This window comes from Erinaceus europaeus, chromosome 8 (genome assembly GCF_950295315.1).
Source record: "Erinaceus europaeus chromosome 8, mEriEur2.1, whole genome shotgun sequence".
NCBI lineage: Eukaryota > Metazoa > Chordata > Mammalia > Eulipotyphla > Erinaceidae > Erinaceus > Erinaceus europaeus.
Genome location: NC_080169.1, coordinates 110,974,667 through 110,995,994, shown reverse-complemented (window position 1 = coordinate 110,995,994; position 21,328 = coordinate 110,974,667). Strand labels below are relative to the sequence as shown.

General features: G+C 38.9%; 1 protein-coding gene and 1 non-coding gene across 3 annotated transcripts in view; one reads left to right on the top strand and one right to left on the bottom strand.

Moving 5' to 3' along the window:
- The window catches only part of TRIM24 (tripartite motif containing 24), a 131,722-nt gene that overhangs the window by 16,432 nt on the left and 93,962 nt on the right, over positions 1-21,328 (bottom strand). Inside the window, exons 6-11 of one of the 2 annotated variants that reach the window (XM_060196650.1) lie at positions 20,302-20,416; positions 19,558-19,704; positions 13,449-13,566; positions 9,070-9,338; positions 4,199-4,366; positions 41-214 (exon numbers count right to left, since the gene is read on the bottom strand). In XM_060196650.1, the coding sequence (XP_060052633.1) occupies positions 41-214; positions 4,199-4,366; positions 9,070-9,338; positions 13,449-13,566; positions 19,558-19,704; positions 20,302-20,416 (991 nt within the window). The remainder of the gene's footprint in view (positions 1-40; positions 215-4,198; positions 4,367-9,069; positions 9,339-13,448; positions 13,567-19,557; positions 19,705-20,301; positions 20,417-21,328) is intronic. The other variant, XM_060196651.1, reaches the window with a different exon arrangement.
- On the top strand, positions 17,158-17,260 carry LOC132540041 (U6 spliceosomal RNA). The gene has a single exon (XR_009551320.1). It is a non-coding gene; the product is annotated as a U6 spliceosomal RNA (small nuclear RNA).

Here is a 21,328-nt window from a genome sequence, read left to right as displayed (position 1 = left end):
TCACTTATCATTTCTAAGTGCAAATTTTGTGTATACTTACATCTGGGAGAGAAGGGAGATTGTAAGAGCCTCCCACTGGTGCGCTCAAATCAATCATAGGTGAGCCAAAGCCCTTGCCATCATATCCCGCTGCGCTAGTGATGGTGGGGCTGGAGGGAGTAGAGGACGTGCTGCTGGCAGTTGATGGGGGGGCCTGCCCGCTGCTGATCTGCCACTGTAATAGTGAGAAGGGGAGAGGAAAGGTATCTGTCAGGTGCCTTTAACAGAAAATGCCCATGGAGTCAGTTTCAGACACAAACCAAAGTACAAGACACTTTTTTTTTTTTCAGCCACCTGAACTTGAATGGAAAGAAGGTTCAAGACTGGATTGGAAAGAGGTCCAGGAAAGTCCAGATGTAGTGCATATAATTTTTATTAATGCTTTTCAAAAAGAAAAATGAATGATTTTTTTTTTTTTACTTGAAGATAAGGCCAAAAACCACAAGACATTAAGTATACACCCCAAGCCACAATACCCAGTCTTGGAGAGTTGATACATTCTGAGGGGAAAAGTGAGTATATAACCAGCACTGCAAGGTAAAGATGGAGGATTAAAAATGCACATTTTCTTCTGTCTTTGATATAGTTGAAATTACAATCCACACAGGAAAACTTTTTAAAAAAATATTTATTCTCTTTTGTTGTCCTTGTTGTTTTATTATTGTTGTACTTATTGTTGTTGTTGGATAGGACAGAGAGAAATGGAGAGAGATGGGGAAGACTGAGAGGGGAAGAGAAAGATAAGACACCTGCAGATCTGCTTCACCGCTTGTGGAGTGACTGACTGCCCTGCAGGTGGGGAGCCGGGGGCTTGAACCGGGATCCTTCTGCCCGTCCTTGTGCTTTGTGCCACGTGCACTTAACCCGCGGCTCTACCACCCCGACTTCCAGGAAACCTTTTAAGAAGGCATTAACTCACAACGATAAAACAGAAGGGGAGGGAAAGGTCACATCTTGAAGCTGGAAATGGCAGGCAGACATACAGTAAGTCAATTTGACAGAGCCCAACACCAAGCTAGTAGGGAATAGGGAATACAGAGAATCAAACGAACACACTGAAAACCCCGAGGACTGAAGGATTAGAATGAGGAGCAGTGAAGCAGCGGCTAAAACCAGATCACATGCTGAGTCTCTTTAAGAAGCCTTCCCCTTCCTGTGCCTCTCCTACTCTACCTGTAGCCACACCAAGATGATATGGACTTCCTCTCCGTCCATTGACAAAGGCCAGAAGCTTATTTTCTCTAGATCAGGCTAGAAGGGCATCAGGTTTAGTTGCAGACTGAAGTACTATGCTGTAAATGAAGATGAAGAAACCACACACACAGTGTGTGCTGGGCTTCTTTGCCGGGCTCCAGGTACTCCACCAACCATCCCCCTGCTAACTCCAGTGAGCAGCCTGGCTCTGCATTTTAGGCAGTCCAGGTTGAGTAACATGTTACAATTCCAAGGACCTGGCTGCAAACCCCAGTCCTCACCTGCAGGGCAAGAGAAGGAAAAGCTTCATGAAAGGCGAAGCATTGCTGCAGGTGTCTTTCTGTCTCTTTCCCTCTCTATCTTGCCTACTCCTCTTGATTTCTCACTGTCTCTAGCCAATAAATATTAAAAAAAGAGAGAGAGAGAAAAGTGTGAATGTAAATGCATTTTCATGACCTACTTACCCTGGTTTCCTGTATCCCTGTCCTCTGCGCCTCCTCCACCCTCATAGGTTTAGACAGCAGTCACAATTCACACTGACATAGATTTTCCCATGTATATGGAAAATGGTTTTTTTGCACATAATATACTTCGAAAATAATGTGCAAATGATTATATTTATTCTCACTGCCAAATATACTTTAATTTGTAAAACTAAGTTACCAATGCCCTACTTTATTTTTTCTATTCTCATCTGTTCATTTATTCATTCATTTTTATAGTTTTGACTAGAAAAAAATTAGAACATTGTAAGTGTGTGGCTACCTACTCAATAAAGGAGTCAGGCGGTAGTGGAGCGGGTTAAGCGCACATAGTGCGAAGCGAAAGGACCAGTTTAAGGACCCCCTGGCTCCCCAGCTGGAGGGGGGTTGATTCACAATCGGTGAAGTAGGTCTGCAGGTGTCTTATCTTTCTCTCCCCTTTTTTTGTCTTCCCCTCTTCTCTCCATCTCTCTATCCTATCCAACAACGACACCAATAACAATAATAACGACCAAAACAATGATAAAACAACAAGGGCAACAAAAGGGGAAAAAAAAATAGCCTCCAAGAGCAGTGGATTTGTGGTGTAGGTTCCAAGCTCCAGCAATAACCTTGGAGGAAAGGAGGAAAAAAAAAAAAAAAAGGAAGAGAGTATGAAAATGTTGTCACCATAGCAGCCTGGGAGGTAATGCATGAAGAAGGCACTAAAATCTCAAGCTCACAGTCCTAAATTGATCCCTGGCATGGCAGGTGCAAGACTGATGGTCTGGGTACCCCCCCCCCATTAAAAAAAAAAAAGGCAGGGGGTCGGGTGGTGGCGCAGCGGGTTAAGCACACGTGGTGCGAAGCACAAGGACCGGCGTAAGGACCCTGGTTTGAGCCCCAGGCTCCCCATCTGCAGGGGATTCGCTTCACAGGCGGTGAAGCAGGTCTGCAGGTGTCTGTCTTTCTCTCCCCAGCTCTGTCTTCTCCTCTTCTCTCCATTTCTCTGTCCTATCCAACAACGAATGACATCAACAACAAGGCTATTAACAAGGGCAATGAAAAGGGGGAAAAATGGCCTCCAGGAGCAGTGGATTCTTCGTGCAGGCACTGAGCCCCAGCAATAACTTCAGAGGCAAAAAAAAAAAAAAAGGCATCATATTCTGTACTTGGTATTGTCAACAGATTAAAATTAATGTACAAATATTAAGCTGGAAAGACAAATAATGTTTGGAAAAGATAAAACACTAACATAAACACTTAGTTTTTGAAAACTATAAAAATCTTGGTAGAGGTTCAAAGGAATCATGCTATCTGGGGTAAGCCAGAAAGGGAAGGATGAATGTGGGGTGATCTCACTCATTGACAGAAGGTGAGAACTAAGAACAGAAAGGGGAAACACAAAGTAGAATCTGGACTGGGTTTGGTGTTGTATTGCACCAAAAGAAAGGACTCCGAGGAGGATGGGGATGGGGAGGGCTTTCAGGTCCTGGTGCATGATGGTGGAGGAGGACCTAGGCTGGTGATGAGTATAGCATCTGGAAGATACCCATGATGATATGAAAAATTTTTACCCATGTGTCAACAACTATACTTACTGTAAACCACTAACTCACCAACTGAAAAATCTTGGAGGCGAGGGAGATAGGTAGCATGTTGGTATTGCTCAGGACTTGCATGTAAGAGGTTCAATCCCTGTAACTACCAAGAGTCAGAGCTGAATTGTGCCATGGCTCTCCTCCCATAAAAAAGAGAAATCAGGAGTCGGGCTGTAGAGAAGCAGGTTAAGTGCATGTGGCACGTGGCGCAAGGACCGGTGTAAGGACCACCGGTTCGAGCCCTGGCTCCCCACCTGCAGGGGAGTCTCTTCACAAGCGGTGAAGCAGGTCTGCAGGTATCTGTTTTTCTCTCCCCCTCTCTGTCTTCCCCCATCTCTCTCCATTTCTCTCTGTCCTATCCAACAACGACGACAACAATAATAATAATTACAACAATAAAAAACAAGGGCAACAAAAGGGAATAAATAAAAATTAAAAAAGAGAAATACAGAACATAACTTTCATTTGAAGATATAGAATATAGGTATTAAACGTACTCAGATTGAACATGTATCTTAAACACTTAAATACATACATTCTGCATTTAAACAGTGACATCCTACATTTGTTTTTAAGATGTCTCCCTGAAATGCTTTAAAGAGTCATTTATTTTTCTCTTACAGACTATATCCTACATTCACTAGGATAATTCTGTGTTGGGAAACTTAACATACTCATTTAAAAGTTATACACAGCAATATTTAAAAAATAACCTACTACTCACTGATTATTCTGGACTTTCATTACTATGTAAATCTATTTTATAAATTCAAGTGGAGGAATTTATTCTTCAGAAATGTAGGTTAATCTATAAATTCATTTAGAAATGATTTGGAAGTGGAGAAGCAAAGAAAAGCAGAATAAGCAAGCAGAGAGAGGCAATAGCTATTTGTGCATATATACCTGTTTTATCGCTTGTTGAGCCAAGAAAGCCATTTGCAGGGGGTTGGGTTTTATTGCTTGTCGTGGTATATTCTGGTTTGGTGGATATCTCATCTGCTGAGGATGAGGAGGAAGAGCTGGACCATTGGGTTTGTGATTTTGAAAATTTATCAAACGTGGAGGGGGTTGCTGGAAAAAAATAATTAAGTCAACTTAATAACGATCCTCTCTTAAAAGCCAAGTCATAGAGAACTCCATAAAATTTTCATAGAATAGCAACTTTGCCACAGACTAATCTTCTAGTGATGAATTACACCAGCATATGGGGGGTGGGGGGGGGAGACAATCTTCAGAAATGTAAAGGTTATTTGGAGAGTCTTAGGGGTAGGACTGCAAAATCAAACCATGTTGAGAAGTAGGTAACTTGTCTTCGGTATCTTTGTATGTTCTGCATGAGCAGGGTTTCAAAGAACTGTCCTCTTCAAACACAAAATACTTAACATTGTGGCAGGACGAGAAGTATCTCTTACTGAGTAGTTATTACATGCTAGGTACTGCTTTAAGTGCTTTACATCTGTTACTCATTTAATGTTCACAACACCCTGTGCTTTACATCTGTTACTCATTTAATGTTCACAACACACTATGAAATAGGAATTTACCTGCTTTTACTGACAACAAACCTAGATGTGGAGATCTTAAATTTTTGTCTGAGTCCTCCAGACTATATGGCATGAAGGCAGAATATGAATTCAAGAATTCTGAATCCAAGGAGACTGCACTCGTAAGCAATAAATCATTAGTAATGGAAATAGTTGCTAAAGATAAATGAAGTTTTGTCTTACTAGGATTAAATTATATGCCAAGCATGTGTAAGTTCTGCTTCCCCCTTTTCACTTTACATTGGGAAACAGCACTGGGAAGTTTTCTCACTTGAAGAACATAATAGAAAAGGATGAATCTAAATTTTTTCCCCAAGTTTATTAAATGTATATATTTATTTATTTTCCTTTTAATTTTTTATTGTTGTTACAGTTATTGTTGTTATTGATGTTGTTGTTGTTGGATAGGAGAGAAATGGAGAGGAGGGGAAGACAGAGAGGAGGAGAGAAAGACAGACACTTGCAGATCTGCTTCACTGCTTGTGAAGCTACTCCCCTGCAGGTGGGGAGCCGGGGACTTGAACAGGGATCCTTATGCCGGTCCTTGCACTTTGTACCACGTGCGCTTAACCGCCCATTCCCAAATCTAAAGTTTTAACCAAAATCTAGTTTGTCATATCATTACCTGCAAAAGTCCTGGTGTTTATCTGGCAGTCGATTAAAGTTTGAACTATAGCTTAGATGATAACACTTCCTACCAAAAATGGATTTTGAAAGGAAACCCTTCAAAGACAACATTGGTTGGCTCTAGGGTAGGGAGGAGCTGAGAAAGCAAATCTCTTTTGTCTGCTCATAAACGCTACCCTGGAAACAGACTCCAAAGTCAACACCTCTCCCCCGAATATCTTAGCTATATATGATTAAAATATCTCAGACAGGAAACTAATCCCCTCTACATTTACAAGGAGACAAAAGGCAAGAAATTTGTAAGACTGAAGTAGTAACAAACATTCTTGACAGTGTAAAAGCAGACAGCTAGAAAGTGTAGTCCTACCCGCTCCTTTGGAATTTACTCCACTAGTAAAACTGACCGTATTTTCTCTCTGGTAAATTACTTAACAGTGGGCTCACCACGGGTAATTTTCAAAAGTGACCAGCAAATCCAATAACAAATACAAGCTATTTCAAAACGAGGGGGAAAATTCATGGGTGCAGAATAGAAAACATCTCAAAACTGAGAAGCCTAAGCTATCGAGTTGAAGGTTTGACATAGTAGAAATGCAAACAGAACATGGTTGGGAAATTAATATAGAAACATAGTAGAAAGAGATGTAAATTTATCAGATAAGATTTAGAAACTGAAAAGTATTTAAAAATGGTTCTTCAGGAAGAATAAAGGCAGTTACAGATGCTTTTAGCTACCTCAGTCTCCATCCTTCCCAGAATGAAGTTTATATACTGACTCTGGAGAAATGACACTTATTGCCAGAGCAATGTACTATGAGAAATTCTATAGGGGACTAAATGTCAACCCTGACCCTGACACAGAGTCTGCTGAGGTGGAAGGCAACGCTCTTCCCTTCAAACTGTTAATAGTTGATCAAGTTAGTATCTTAAGAACCTCGTGACAGAAGTAACTTGAGAGATTACAAAAGAATGTGAGCTTAAAAGAAATAGAAAAACCGAAGGACTAGAGAACAGCTGGGAGCTGGTGCACCATTATGCTCATTTTCACAGTAAATAGCTCTCACTGTGACAGGTTTTGACTTTAGGTTAGTTCAGTAGCTTCCCACTGTGTATAACTATGAGAGATAACAGATGCCCTTCTAACATCAACCTTAACAGGAGAAGTCAATGTATACATGTGAAGCAGAGGATCTCCACAGCAGGTAGCAAGTCTGGCTCAAGAGTGAGACCGGTGCTGTAAATTATGTACAAAGGAACTTCGACAGTGCTTGCTAACAAATGTAGATCTGTCCATTTGGTGTTATGGTATCTTGATAAACACAGCTGTACGATGTCTAAAGTTTAGGCTGCTTAGTCATATAACTAGTTATTCCACCTCTGAATCACCCAATGAATGGTACAGATTTCTCAGTCTTCAGATGAAGAAATAGTGAATTATCATGAAGGTGAGTTTTAGAAGGCATTTTATTTAATTCACCTATATCCTATGAACAGATGTAGAGGACAATAAAAAAATAAAACAAACAAAAGCCCACAGTACCAGGGGCACATATATACACCTCTACAGACAAGACATCTCCCACATGTGTATGCAAATAAACTGGTGGAGAACTGCAGATGTTTCCCAAGACAGCAAGGTAGTGCAAGAGTTTAATAGAAGAGGGGAGTTGATGACTGCAGCATATGTGAGTGATATTTGGCTGGGAGCAGATGAAAGAGTCTTGGAGTCACCATGAATAGGGAACAAATGTAAAGTATGGCAAGTAATGACTGAAAGATGTGCAAAATAAGACTGCACAACAGATCACACATTATACAGGAAAGTAAGAACAGAAAGTTCATGAGATAATCATGCTAAAAACTCAGATGATGTTTCCTTTTCTGGTTGTTGCTCACTTAACAATTTATGAAAGCACATCTAGCATAAATAATGGATTTGTCCCTTTCCAGGTCAATAAAGTATTTAGTAAAGAAATATTTTGGGGGGAGGGGGCAGGTGGTGGTACATCTGGCTAAGTGCACACATTACATGTGCAAGGACTTGGGTTCAAGTCCCTGGCCTGCCACCTGCAGGGAGAAAGCTTCACGAGTGGTGAAGTAGGGCTACAGGTCTGTCTCTTTCCCACTCTACCTCCCCCGCTTCTCTCAATGTCTCTGTCTCTATCCAATAATAAATAGAATTTTTAAAAAAATAAAGAAAAGCAATACCTTGGCATCTTTTGAACACTGAAGTATTAATTATGTAAATATTTTTAGAACAAGCACCCAGTATTTTTACACTCTTTCTTTGCTTCTCTACATTTATCTTTTTAAAATGATACACTATAGTTAACCTCTATTGTGACAATATTATTCCTTAATTTTCTCAGCAGCATTTCAACAGCCAGTTGTGCTTCTGGTATCTAAAGCAAGTAAGTTTCACATAGAACACTCAACAAAGGTCTCTTAAATAGGCTGCTATTTTCCTTCTGTAAAACTTGGGTTAAAATAAAGCTCAAAAGAAGCAAGAAAGTGAATATACTAATATTTATCTCAATCTGACATAGCTTTTTAATCAAAAGTACTAAACAGCTTTAACGTCAAGTGCACCATGCTCAGGTCCTCACAGAAGCAACTTAAACTGAAGATCATTTCAAAGCTTCATAAAATTTGTGCCATAATTAACTTGAATCTGTCTTTTAAAATCAGCTAACAGTATTTTTCTTTCCTCTTGTGCAGTGACAAAAAAAATTCTAAAGTCTTGGTCTCAAGTCTAAGAATTCTTAATCAAGTTTTATACACATTGATTAAACTTTGTTTTACTTCATTTGACACTGTATTTCACTTCAAGTGATTCAAGTAATAAGAAGAGGATAAATAAAATGATTAGGCTACAAGTATCAGATAATTTATCGATTGACTTATTACTCTTTATTAAATCTTATTATCCCTTCATCCAACCAGAGTAGAGATGACTAAACTTTTTATCAAAAGTAGTGGTCTGGGAGGTGGTACAGTGGATAAAGCATTGGACTCTCAAGCATGAGGTCCTGAGTTCAATCCCTGGCAGGACATGCACCAGAGTGATGTCTGGTTCTTTCTTTCTTCCTATCTTCTCATTAATAAATAAATAAAATCTTAAAAAAAAAAATACCTGAAGAATTTGTCCAGAAAGTATGAAAAGGGTCAATTTCTCATTAAACACCTATACCCTCTTAAATTTCATTTTGTCCTACTGTACAAGATTGAATCCAGTTCTCTTAATGGTGCATCTTTATGGAGAATGGTCACCTAAAGTATAGCCATTCTGAAGTGCTAATGTGGGAGTTGTAAGTTACAGGTAGACAAATTTTCCCATCAATCATAGGTATGAGTTAGGTAGGAATATAATCATTAATCCTGTTAGAGGATCTGAATAATAGCTTTACTCATTAAATAGGTCACTTAATCCTTTTTGAAAAGGACTAGAAGTCAGGAGTTAAATCAGGAATCTTTAAGTGACAAATCTTTATAAATTCATATACCTAAGTCATGGGTGATGAATGTCTTGGTTATTTTCAGAGCTGTTGGAGACAATTGTACTACAATTAGTCTAAGTTAGGACACGCCTGCTTCTAAATTTACCTGATGAGAGATGGAAGGTTGCTGGATGGGCCCCTGCATTCTAGGGTTTGGTAAACCCACAGGTGCTGGCCTCCGTTGCACCTGTTGCCTCTGAGCCATTACCTGTTGCTGCATATGCTGGAGTCGCAACTGAGCTAGGCTGATCTGTGTTGGGAACTTGGATAACTGGTTTGAAGATAAACCACCTGGTGACTGTGAATTCTGTTCCACGACAGGATTCTGCTTAGGCATTTGTGGCTGACTCTCTTTGTCTTCGATTACTAAAGAACCTAATTAAAGAGAAAAGATTAAGTTCTAAGGTTTTTCTGATAGTGAAGTAACACAGTTGGCAAGACTATTTTTCCCCCGAACATTGGAAATGTCAAGAGCGATTTGATCAATAACTATTTACACAGGATTTATCAAATTCATCATTTTAAAAACAGAAAATGAGACTTTAGGACATCTTACTCATTAAGTCACATAAAAGGACAATAAATCCCCTAGTGATATGTTCACGTTATGAAAAAAAGACTTTAGAAAAGTTTAATGAAGAATGACATTGTTTTACATTTAAAATTTTTCATTAAATGTCTGTCTTAATAGTTGGACTCATGTCTATTTGTATGTTTGTTGTCATAAATATGCTTCAGGTTAAAACACATAAAGAAAATCTGACTACTCATGAATTGAAAGAGTGTTCTCTGAGGACTCCTAAAGGACCCCAGACTATAATTGAAGAACTGTTACTGCACATCAAATCAAAGCAAGCAAACCTGACTTTGATTCTAAAAACAATCCCAGAATATTCTGATTGATTAGGATGAACCATTTATAAACTCTCTAATTGTTTACTGTCACAATGCATACTATGTAAGTTCTGTGATAGACTACTTTGATCGCCTTGCAACTCTATTTTTAGAGTTTAAATGTAACCTCTAATATGTCTTATTCAAGTGTAAGTCAAATACTGTTTTTTTTACACCACAAACATTCAAATAACTAAATGTAATATATATACATACATATATATATATATATATATATATATACACACACACACTTTTTTTTTTTCCCCTTTTGAGAGAGATTCAGAAAGAACAACACAGAGAATGAGCAGAGCACTGCTTAGCTCTGGCTTATGGTGGTGCTGGGCATGGAAACTGGTACCTTGGAGTCTCAGTCTTTTTCAAAAGCGTTATGCTGTTTTTTTGATTACTAAACATATGCACCCTAAAAATATATCATTCATTAAACACATATTCTGTGGGGGCTGGGTGGTGGCACACTAGGTTAAGTACACACATTACAGCGTGCTGGGAACTGGGTTTAAGCTCCTGGACCCTACCCATAGTAGGAAGGGGAGCTTTATGAGTGGTGAAGCAGTGCTGCAGGTGTCTTTCCTTCTCTCTTTCTTTCTTTTCTTTTCTTTCTTTCTTTCTTTCTTTTTTTCCTTCCTTTCTTTCTTTCTTTCTTTCTTTCTTTCTTTCTTTCTTTCCCTATATCTCCCCCACCCGTCTCAATTTCTGTCTTTATGCAATAAATTAGAAAAACAAAATAAAACAACTCTGTGTTAGGCACTGTGATACTAGGTTAATGTATAACCTTAATCCTTACTTATTACAGATAAAGGATCTACTGTTTAAGAGGTTGAACAACTTACCCCAAATCATCAAGACATTAACCAAATATTCACGTAAATCAATGTATTTTGAGTCTTTACTCTTCAAATGATGTTACTCAGAAGTTATGGATAAACAAGTGTAGGAAACTTGTCTCTGGAAGATTTTAAAATTTGTATCTCATTTTAATTGATAGCTTACAGAGTTGTAAATGATAGTTCTATAGTAAAAGATGTATCTTAGCTTGGGTATATTAGTTTCACAAACACTTCATAAAGTAGAGATGGTATTTTTACTTTAATAATGTACATTTGTCTAAAACACTACCATCTATGTACATTGCAGTAAAATGCATGTTTAAATTTACCTGTGCCTACTCTACATGATGTGGTCTATACTGCAGAGGAGGAGCTTACATATACGATGATTTGTGTGTAGATAGCTAACTCATGACAGATTTTTTTGTACAGCTGACTGTGGTCACAGGGCTGGCAAAGGGCAGACACCTACTTTGTATTAAGAGGCTTCTTTTCAGTTATAAAGGGGAGAGTTTACACAATGCCAGCTGTCTATTATGCATAAATAAACAGGGCTCCACAGACTTCTCAACTGACTTGCAGAAGTTTCCTCGTCACCTTTCTGTTAAGGACACTTTTGCCCGTATCTCCCTCCCCTGTGTAAACCTGTTTCTTCAATGGTGTGTTCTGAGAGCAATGCCTCTTTTTCCAGCCCCCCCCCCCCCTTTCCATTTCTTTCCTATCAAGAGTCTAGCTTGGACACAAAAGAGCAACCATCTTTGATGATTCTCAAATGAAGTTAACTAATCAAAACATGTATTCAAAGGGCATAGTAGTGGTTGACGAAGAGTGTATAGATACTTCTTGAGTTTCTGTGTGAGAAAATCTTTGATCAATTTCCTTGTGAAAAACTCAGAGTAAAAATTCCAACCCAAGAGATGCCTGAAGGCTTTGTACTCATATTTCCATTTATGACTTCTCTATTTAATTAAATAATCTACCAAAATTCAATCTCTGACACTGCCCTAAGTAAGAGTTTCTGGCTTCTTTCTCTGAGAAAAATTAATTAACTAGCTAATTAATTTTAGAAGCGCTACTTTCATGCTCCCAAATTCTGCTGTACAAGAAACACAACTTCAATATACTAGTTGTTACATAATGGAAATAACTCCTCTGGATTAAGATTTGCAGTGACTAAGAGCAATAACCTTCACCCATTATCCTAGGCTTCCTAGGTCACATTATGTGATTGTTCCATGAGGCTGACTATACAGAAAGGTGCTGGATATTTGTGTGCCAATGGATTATAAATCACTTACTAATGAGAAATCCAAATCCCTATTTGGGGGCCAGGTTTGACCCTAGACTGTGCCCATGGCAAAGCAGCACACTATGCAAGTGAGCTACTCTGCCAACCCCTACATTGATCATCTTTGTGAGAGAGCAGGTGCATATCTGGGTGAAAATAGACTTTTAATAACAAAATGTCTTTTTAAACAATTCCACTGGTCTTCAAACGGTTTGTGATTTAGGAACTGGAAGAGAAATAAAAGGCTATAATGCTTTTGTATTATACACACTATTAAGCAACATTCCTTATTAAAGTGGCCACTGGTGCACTTAATGGTTAAACAGGAGGGCTTATAATGCTGTACCAACAAAGAATATACTTTAATTCAGATTTTAAATAGAAAAAGACTTTGTTCACCAAAAGTCCACATAAGATAAGGGAAACAGAATTGTACTATTACTCTGCTATTTTAAAATTCACAAAGACAGGTCAGAATTGTGTTAAGTGACATGTGAAAAATATTTTTAGGGACTCCAGCTATCCTAGGAGGGGGTGTAAACATACCATTATCATTAACCAAGAAATCTAAGTAACTCGAACTGAACTGTCTACAAAGATATTTTAACTTTTTTTTTTTTAATTGCCACCAGGGTTACTGCTGGGGTTCTGTGCTTATATGATAAATCCACTGCTTTTTGATTTTTCTTTTCTTTTTTTTTTTTTTTAAATAAAGATAGTACAGAGAGAAATTGAGGGGAGGGAAGAGAGACATCTACATCCCTGCTTCACCACTCATGAAGCTTCCCCCAACCCTTGTGTGTGGGAATGTGTGCGCTCAACCATATGCCCCACTGCCCAGCCCCCTGTTTAACTATTAATGTCAACAAAATTCTAGTCTTCCTATATCAATATTTAGTGGGCTCTAAAAATAATTTTGTGGCTTGTTTCTGCACATTACACTTTAATTAGAAAGTTTCAAAATACATGAAATAATTACCTAATAGGAAAATTTTCTTTAGCAAGGAAAGTCAAATGTGCCATCAAGAAGTCTGATGACTGAGTCTATAAAAAAATGTTAAGTAAACCACTAACAACATAACAAATACTATATTAATAGATTATATTCTAAACATTAAAAAATGTTAAGTAAACCACTAACAACATAATAAATACTATATTAATAGATTATATTCTAAACTCATTCTGATAGATCTAGAGATGCCAGTATAACGAATACTTTACAAAATAGAGAACTTCTAAATTCCAAAGTCCAGATACTCTGAGTCAATATACAAGCTGCTTTATATCCATCCATATATTTGCTTACACATTTATGCTAATATATGTCTCATACATTAATAAAAAATCACATGACTTTAAAGAAGTCTTGCAGTGTTCATTACTATGTCACAATGATTAAAAGTGTCTGAAACAACTGGCACTTTGAAAAAAGTGTGCATAATGACCTACCTAAATTGAGAATATTTTGTGCCCAGAAACTGGGATCACAGTGAAACTGGATGGTATTGTTGGTCACGGGGGAAGCATCACACCTTGCTCGAAGGAGGTACCGTAACCGGTATGTAATCTAGAAGGCAGGAGAGAGTCAATAAAACATTAATATCTTCATCAGACAAATTACTTAGCAGGTTGCCAGTACACAAACAAGAGACAGTCTCAGATAATGTCAACACAAAATAATCATAAGTTAGAACATACACAGTCATTCTTACAAAGGTTGTCGAAGAATTTGAAGTACAAGTAAGCTATCCTATTGTTTTAAATATGTATTTTTTAATTTTATTTATTTATTTTTGTGCCTCCAGGGTTATTGCTGGGGCTTGGTGCCTACACTACAAATCCACTGCTCCTGGAGGCCATTATTCCCATTTTGCTGCCCTTGTGGTAATCATTATTATTATTGTTGTTGTTGTTATTGCTGTTGTTGTTGGACAGGACAGAGAGAAATAGAGGAGGGGAAAACAGGAAAGGGGAAAGAAAGATAGACACTTGCAGACCTGCTTCACTGTTTGTGAAGCCACCCCCCCCCACAGGTGGGGAGCTGAGGCTTGAACCAGGATCCTTAAACCGGTCCTTGCGCTTCGTACCATATGCACTTAGTCCGCTGTGCTATCGCCTGACCCCCTTTATTTTTTATTGGATAGAAACAGAGAAATCAAGAGGGACAAGGGAGAGCAGGAACAAAAGAGAAACCTGTAGCATTGCTTCATTACCTGTGAAGCTTCCTCCAACAGGTGGGGAATTGTTGGTATGCTTCTAATTCTGCTTCTAAAAACCCCTTCTGTTTCATTGGTTTAATCCCCCCTGCTTAACACTGTATTCTGTTTACATAACCACTGTTAACTAAGCACTGCCCTGCCTGCAGGGCATTGGTTTAATCCCCACTGGTTCATGATGTCTTTTTGCTCCGCCCCCTCTCGTGGTACACCCTGATTTGCACCAGTCACTTTTCGCTCCACCCTCTCTATACCACATCCTGTTTCCACCCTACTTGGCAAGTATATATATAAGGACAGGATTGTGATTATAGTTTAGATGGCTTAGACTGCGCTGCGCTCCACATGAATAAAGAGATACTGCGTACGGCTCAGCCATGAGTCTCTGGTTGTCTATCTCCCGCCCGCAAAGCTAGCCCGGCCGGAAATGGGGGGTAGAACACAGGAGCTTGTGTACTGTAACAAGTGCACTCAATGGGGTGCACCCCCACTGCCTGGCACCTCTAAGTTTTTTTTTAAAAATTTTTTGTTGGACATAGAGAGAAACTGAGAGGAAAAAACTTAAAAGTAATGGGGTCAAGTCAGCCTTTTCAATTAATAAAATTCCACAGAAATAACAATTAGTTGGCTATTAGGAAGAACAGCATGTTTCATTCTTTTATTTTTCTTTTCTCTTTCAAAGATTGATTCACTAAAAGTGGTACTGAGTAGCAAGCAGTAAGTAACTATGCTTATAATTAGCCCTGCTAGAGGGGTGGTGGTTCTTGGTGCTGGGATCTCATGTCACAACACACCATCCACCATCCTCCACAATGTAGCCAGGGACCCAGGTGCAAACCCCTGGTCCTCTTCTGCAGAGGGAAAGCTTCCTCCTGAAGTGCCATTAGTGCCTGCCTCCTTCCTTCCCTCCTTCCTTCCTTCCCTCCTTCCTTCCCTCCCTCCCTCCTCTCCCCTACCAATTTCTGTCTGTTTCTATCAAAAAAAAGAAAAAGAAAAGCCCAACCAGGTTCCCTGTGATTAAAAAAAAAATGGCAAAAATATGGTGAGGCTGGTTCTTTATAACTCATGTAATGCAAAGAACAATCTTTCTCCTGTTGCAAGAGTGATCCAACCTTCTACTTTTCATTTTCTCCAGAAAAACAGATTGAATTAACTGAATTTGACTATGCATATGCCTTAGCACATACAAATCAAATATTAATTATGGGTCTAATTTTAAAAATATATTTTTCACTTGATGTAGGGAATTGTGAGGATGGGTTTGTGGGACTATGTGAAAGCCTGGTAGAGCTCAGGGGCGCTTTCCCATCCTTGTGATGGAGGTCTGGAAATACACCTCACTTGTCAGTCTCTCCCCTCTAGGGATGGAGCTAAGAGGGAAATGCTTTCCGTGACTCAGTTTCCCCTTGTTAGTCTCTCAAGGCTTAACAAAAGCCTGCAACCTCTCACACTTAGTTCACTCCCCTGCTAGCAGACCAAATGGCTGCTTGCTTGTAAGTTCACTCAAAGTTCACTATATTCACCCAGAGTTCACCATATTCATCCAGAATTCACCATTCTTTCTTCCTTTGATCATATACGTAAGCATACTCCATCACAAACCTTGCCAGTACCCTGGCAGTGAGACTCCCACACCTATTTCCTTGCCTTTGGTATCTATTGTTTACATCAAGCCTTGTCCTTCTCTGCTTTATGTCACCCTACTGGTTTTACCACTATGTTTTTCTTAATACCTTTAGATAATTAACATGTCTTGTATCATGGAAACTAACTGCTCTGACCTTTCTGAGTCTCATCAATTCTTGTCATTCCTACCCCTCCCCACCAGACCTTTAGAACTCTGTAGACCTTTAGAACTCTGTAATTTCTGATATGTTTGAAAATGTCCTTTGTTCTGTTTGCTATAAAACACTGTGCTTACCCCAAATAAAGTGGAAGTTCATACCTGAGTTTCCCCTGGCAGTTTTCCTTCTGTATCACACAGTCCCTAGAACTGGTGACGGGAAAGCCAGTGGTTTACCTCGGGTTGCAAGGCCACCCGTGTGAGCGCCAGCATGGGCTGAGCATGGTGGGACCTCCCATTGAAAGATGGGTGCCTGGAGGGCACAACCATCCTTTAGTCTCTGTCTACCAGAGATTCAGCAAGGAAGGAAATGACCCCCAGGATCTGCCCCCATTAGTCTCTCTGCCTCACAAGGACCCCACACTCCCTGACACACAGCTCACTTTCTTGTTCCTAAACCAGATGGTCTGCTTACTCAGAAGTTACTAGAAGTTCATTTCCTTTGATTGTATGTAATCCATATCATTGTTCTACTCTGTCAAACAGTAACTGAAAGTTCTCTCCCTACTTCCCTACCGCCCCCATTCCTTTGATCAAACCTGACCCATCTTCTCTCTGCCCTCAGGACCCCTCTCTGTCTGCTGGTTATTGATAATCTTATTTCCTCGTTCTTTCATCCGATTAAACCACTTGCTCAACAGTCACTAATCAAACCCTGACCTTTCCCCAACCCCTAACAATTTCCTTGTTCCTTAGATTACTCACTAAAGAAGCCCTGACCCTCTCCATACCCCTTGCCTCTCTACCATATATGGTATAGACAATTTACTTCCTCCCGCAACCCCTTAAAAACCCCGCTTTGCTGTTCAATAAGCGGATTGTTCACCAACACAGTCCCTGGGTCATCTCTTGACACATCACTAGCCACAGACACTGAGAGAGTCCCGTAGTACTCTCCCCTGCTGCCTTAAGAACATTCTTCTTAACACCCGTTTCTGGTGCACAACAAAGCGGGCATGTCAGAAGGCCTGTACCTAAGAGAGGACCCCTCACAAAAGCCTGGTAACTTTATCCTTTTGTTGTTTGGCTTTCAGAAAAACATAAGCAATAGAGAAGGTTTATACTACATACAAAGATGTTCAAAAAAAGACCCAGGACTGTGCTCACTTTTACAGCACAGATACTAAAATTGGAGTGATGCAGCAATTAACATGGCCCTGCGCAAGGATGACACGCAAATTCGTGAAGTGTTTCGTATTTTTACTGTCAACTGTAAACCATTAATCCTCCAATAAAGAAAAAAAATGACCCAGGATTAAGAGGTTATAGACAAACATGAAAATAATGACTCTAATGTTGAATATAATTTGTAATTGATAACAGTTTTAAAAATAGTGACCAAATGGCTGTCTAGTGTGTCACTCAATATTACAACCTTGTTTATAAGAGCATATCAGAAATACATTTCCTTATTACAAAATGATCATAGAAAACTTCTGCTGCTTGATTATAAAACTAAGGTAAGTGAGCAAAAACTGATCTGGATATCTGAAGTTGACTTTAAAATAAAATCTCTGAAAATTATAAAAGTTAAGCAATAAATTTTTGTCTTTAATTTTCTTATTGGTGATTTAATATTGATTCACAAAATTATAAGAGAACAGGGGTATAATCCCACAGCTTTCCCACCATTAGAGTTCTGTATCCCCATTTCCTCCACTGGAGACAGCATTAATTCTCCCAGTTTTGCAGATATGAACTATTATTACTAAGTTTAACTATCTGTCTATATTTATATATATATATATTCATCTACTTTTTTCCCCTTACGATCTTGCCCTTTCTAAGGCTACTTAGAAAGTAAGTAGCTACTTACTACCTGCTACCTGCTACCTGCTTACTTCTACCTGCTACTTCAAGTTCAGAGGTCTCTATTCATCTTCCCCTAACATTTACCTTTCTGGGAGTATGGACTAAAATTTTTCTGGGGCGCAGAAGGTGGAAGACCTGGCTTCTGCAATTTAAGCATGAATTCTTAAGTATGGTTAGATTGGCCGAGTGGTGAAGCAGGTAGTGGGAACACTTAGCATATATGACTACTTGGGTTCAAGCCCCAGGGAAGGGAGAAGCAGTGAAGCAGTGCTGCAGGTGTGCCTCCCACACAGTGTGGGTATGTACACGCAAATGTGCTCACCTCTTATTTCTACCAAAAAAAAAAAACAAAAAAAACCTGGACATAAGGACCAATATAGGCACTAAGACCCAGTGATAACTCTGGTGGCCAAAAAAAAAAAGTGGGAAAAAAAAAGTTTGCTGTTGAGATGATCTGACTTCCAGTTGTCTTCTTTGCTGCTAAAGACCAATATTGCTAAAGACCAGACTGATAACTACTAGTGCTGACACACTCTCAGAAGAGCTATACAATTTCTTTAAGTCAAGTGCACAAGCACTAAACACAGGTTATTGCAAATGCCTTTACTTAACTGTCTCATTCTGGTAGAAAAAACGGGGGGGAACAATATCAGTATCATCTGGGGGCCCTTTAGAAATAATAGAATCCTGCCCTACCTAGATGACTGAGCCAGAGTCTTTATGATTAATATGGGATGGGCACAGCCTGAGGCATGGGAGTGAGACAACTCATCAAGGTCAAGTAGAAGGAAGAAAAGGCAGATGACTAGAGAGCAGGTAGAATAGCCAGCTGTGCTGAGAACAAGGCAGCTCAAGGTTTAAATTGGGAATCCTATAGCTGGTTCACAATGCCCTTTCATCTGTGGTTGTTTACTCCTGAGTTATTTTGCAAGTCACCCATCTTATGGTCTGCTTGGTTAGATATACACTACAAAAACTGCACACAAGAACAGAAAAGCGGGATGTGTTGGAAAATATATGGTCAGTCTCACATGTTGCACAAGAGTGCTTTCTTTAAAACCGTTAATTAAAGTCAACCCCTGGCAGTATGCAGTAAACATGTTTTCAGTAGCACAATTCTAGACTAAATAAATACAGTAATAAAATGGTTTACCAAAACCTTAAATGGGGTTGAAATATGTAGCGCCATATTTGCTGAACTAAAGCTGTGTAGAATCACCATTTAGACTGAAATGCTGGCTTGACTTTTACTGAGTGGCCTTGCTCATGTTACTTAACTCTGTTCCTTAGTCTTATCACTCATACCAAGGGCTGGATAGCTCTACTTACCTCTTGAGAATGAAATGAAAGTTAAAAGAAAATATAACATGGAAAGAGCTTAATATTAGTTCAGGTCTACTAAAGATGATTAAGAAGATTTGCTATTATCGTAGTTGCTAATATTAAGTTCCGTTAACACTAAGACAGAAAGGTTTAAAAGAGAATAAAACAAATGACAGTAATAGAATAAAATCAAATTACATCTAAAATCAAGGCAGCAGAAATACTAGTATCTTAAAACCCGAATACTTTCATTAAAAATAGTCAGAAGGCATTCAAACTAAGACTAAACATTTGCTGTAACACTCGACTGTTCTCCACTATATTTTGACTTGATGATAAATGTCAGACTGTATTTCCATCTTACCAGCCGCTTGCTATACAGTAATGCTGTACTGCTGCCACTGGAAACTGCCCATTTAGAAAAATGCATGACATGTTCCAACTGCTTAGAAAGTCCGGCCACTTCCTGTTGCTGTTGCATAAGCTTCATGCGATGGTCCTTTGCAAGGCTCTAAAAATAAATTCATTTCTGTATATAACATTTTGTATGGTCTTACTCAGGTTGTAAACTTAGGATCAACACATCTCAAGATAACCAAGTGATAAAAAACAGAAAATTTAGACAGCCCTAGCATGTAGTAAAGCCTTAAAAACTGTCAGTTTTGATATCTTGCCTGGCAAAGGAAAACTACAGACTGGAAAATGGTACTGAAAGGTAAAATGGAAGTGGTTATGTTAAGTGAAATAAGTAAAGGGGTAACAAACAAGTAACAGTTGGTTTCACTCATGTGGAATCCAGATGACTAAGGTAAATGAATGGGGATTGGGGGTGAAGGGGGTTACCCAAACTGTTTCTTAGACTCTGAGAGATCTGGGGTGGGGAAGGAGAGGGAACAGGAAAACAGAGGATGAAGGCAAAGGGGTGGAAGGTATAGTGACTCTCACACAGTACACATGGGTGTGAAATTATACCCCTGAAATCTAGTTTTATCAACACTGTTAGGTCACTCATTGTAAAATGAAAGATGAAAAGGGCTAGTTTCTAATTCACAAGCTTACGAGAAAATACGTGAAACCACAATACAGTGTCCCATGAACAGTAACTCACCTCAAGCTGATGTAGTAGGGCCTTTCCTTTTTTATTGATCTCAACCATCAGTGTGAATATGGCAACCTTGATATCCTGTTCCACCTGCTTTTGATTTTGATTTACTTCAATTATTCTGAAAAATAAATGAGGGGGGAAAAAGGCCCAAATCTAAGGCACTTGTTTTGTTATATTTAAATCGGGCATTTTAATACTTAAATTGGACTAAAATGCTTCAAGATTGTGAAAGCTTTGCTATTTCTAAGCGGTCTTCAGTTTAAATTGACTTTCTTGATGATGAGACTGCAGAAGTATAATTCTTCAGGAAGACAGTCATTTAATTCAAAATTTAATTCATTAAGTCATTTACTTAAAAAGTAAATATATATGTATATATTTAGAAACAGAATAAACACATTTTAAGTAAATAAGACTTGGAATGATTATGGTGACATCCAGAAAAATCAATTCCTAACTTAAGAAACAGAATGGACTAACTGAATATATAAACTCAGATTCATTCAGAACTATGATTCTGAATGAATTTTATTTGTATTCAACATAGTAAAAAACTAGAAATGTACAGAAATGAAATTTATATTACATCATCTGAACTACTACATTTATTTGATATACTAGAATAAGAGCAAAAAGACAGTAGAAGGCCCAGTGACAACACAATACCACCAAACATTTTAAAGTAAATGTATATACATTTTTCTCGTTACTTTCCTAATAAGTTATCCTCCCCAAACTAAATATAAAAAAATAGAGATTTCACTTTCTATTAGAAATTCTTCAAGGTAACTATTTGACACGATTCCAGATGCTACTATGATGCCAACCGGACCTCTCTGGGCAGATGACCCCACCAATGTGTCCTGGAGCCCCGCCTCCCCAGAACCCTGCCCCACTAGGGAAAGAGAGAGACAGGCTGGTGGGAGTATGGATCCACCTGTCAATGCCCATATTCAGCGGGGAAGCAATTACAGAAGCCAGATCTTCCATCTTCTGCACCCTATAATGACTCTGGGTCCATACTCCCAGA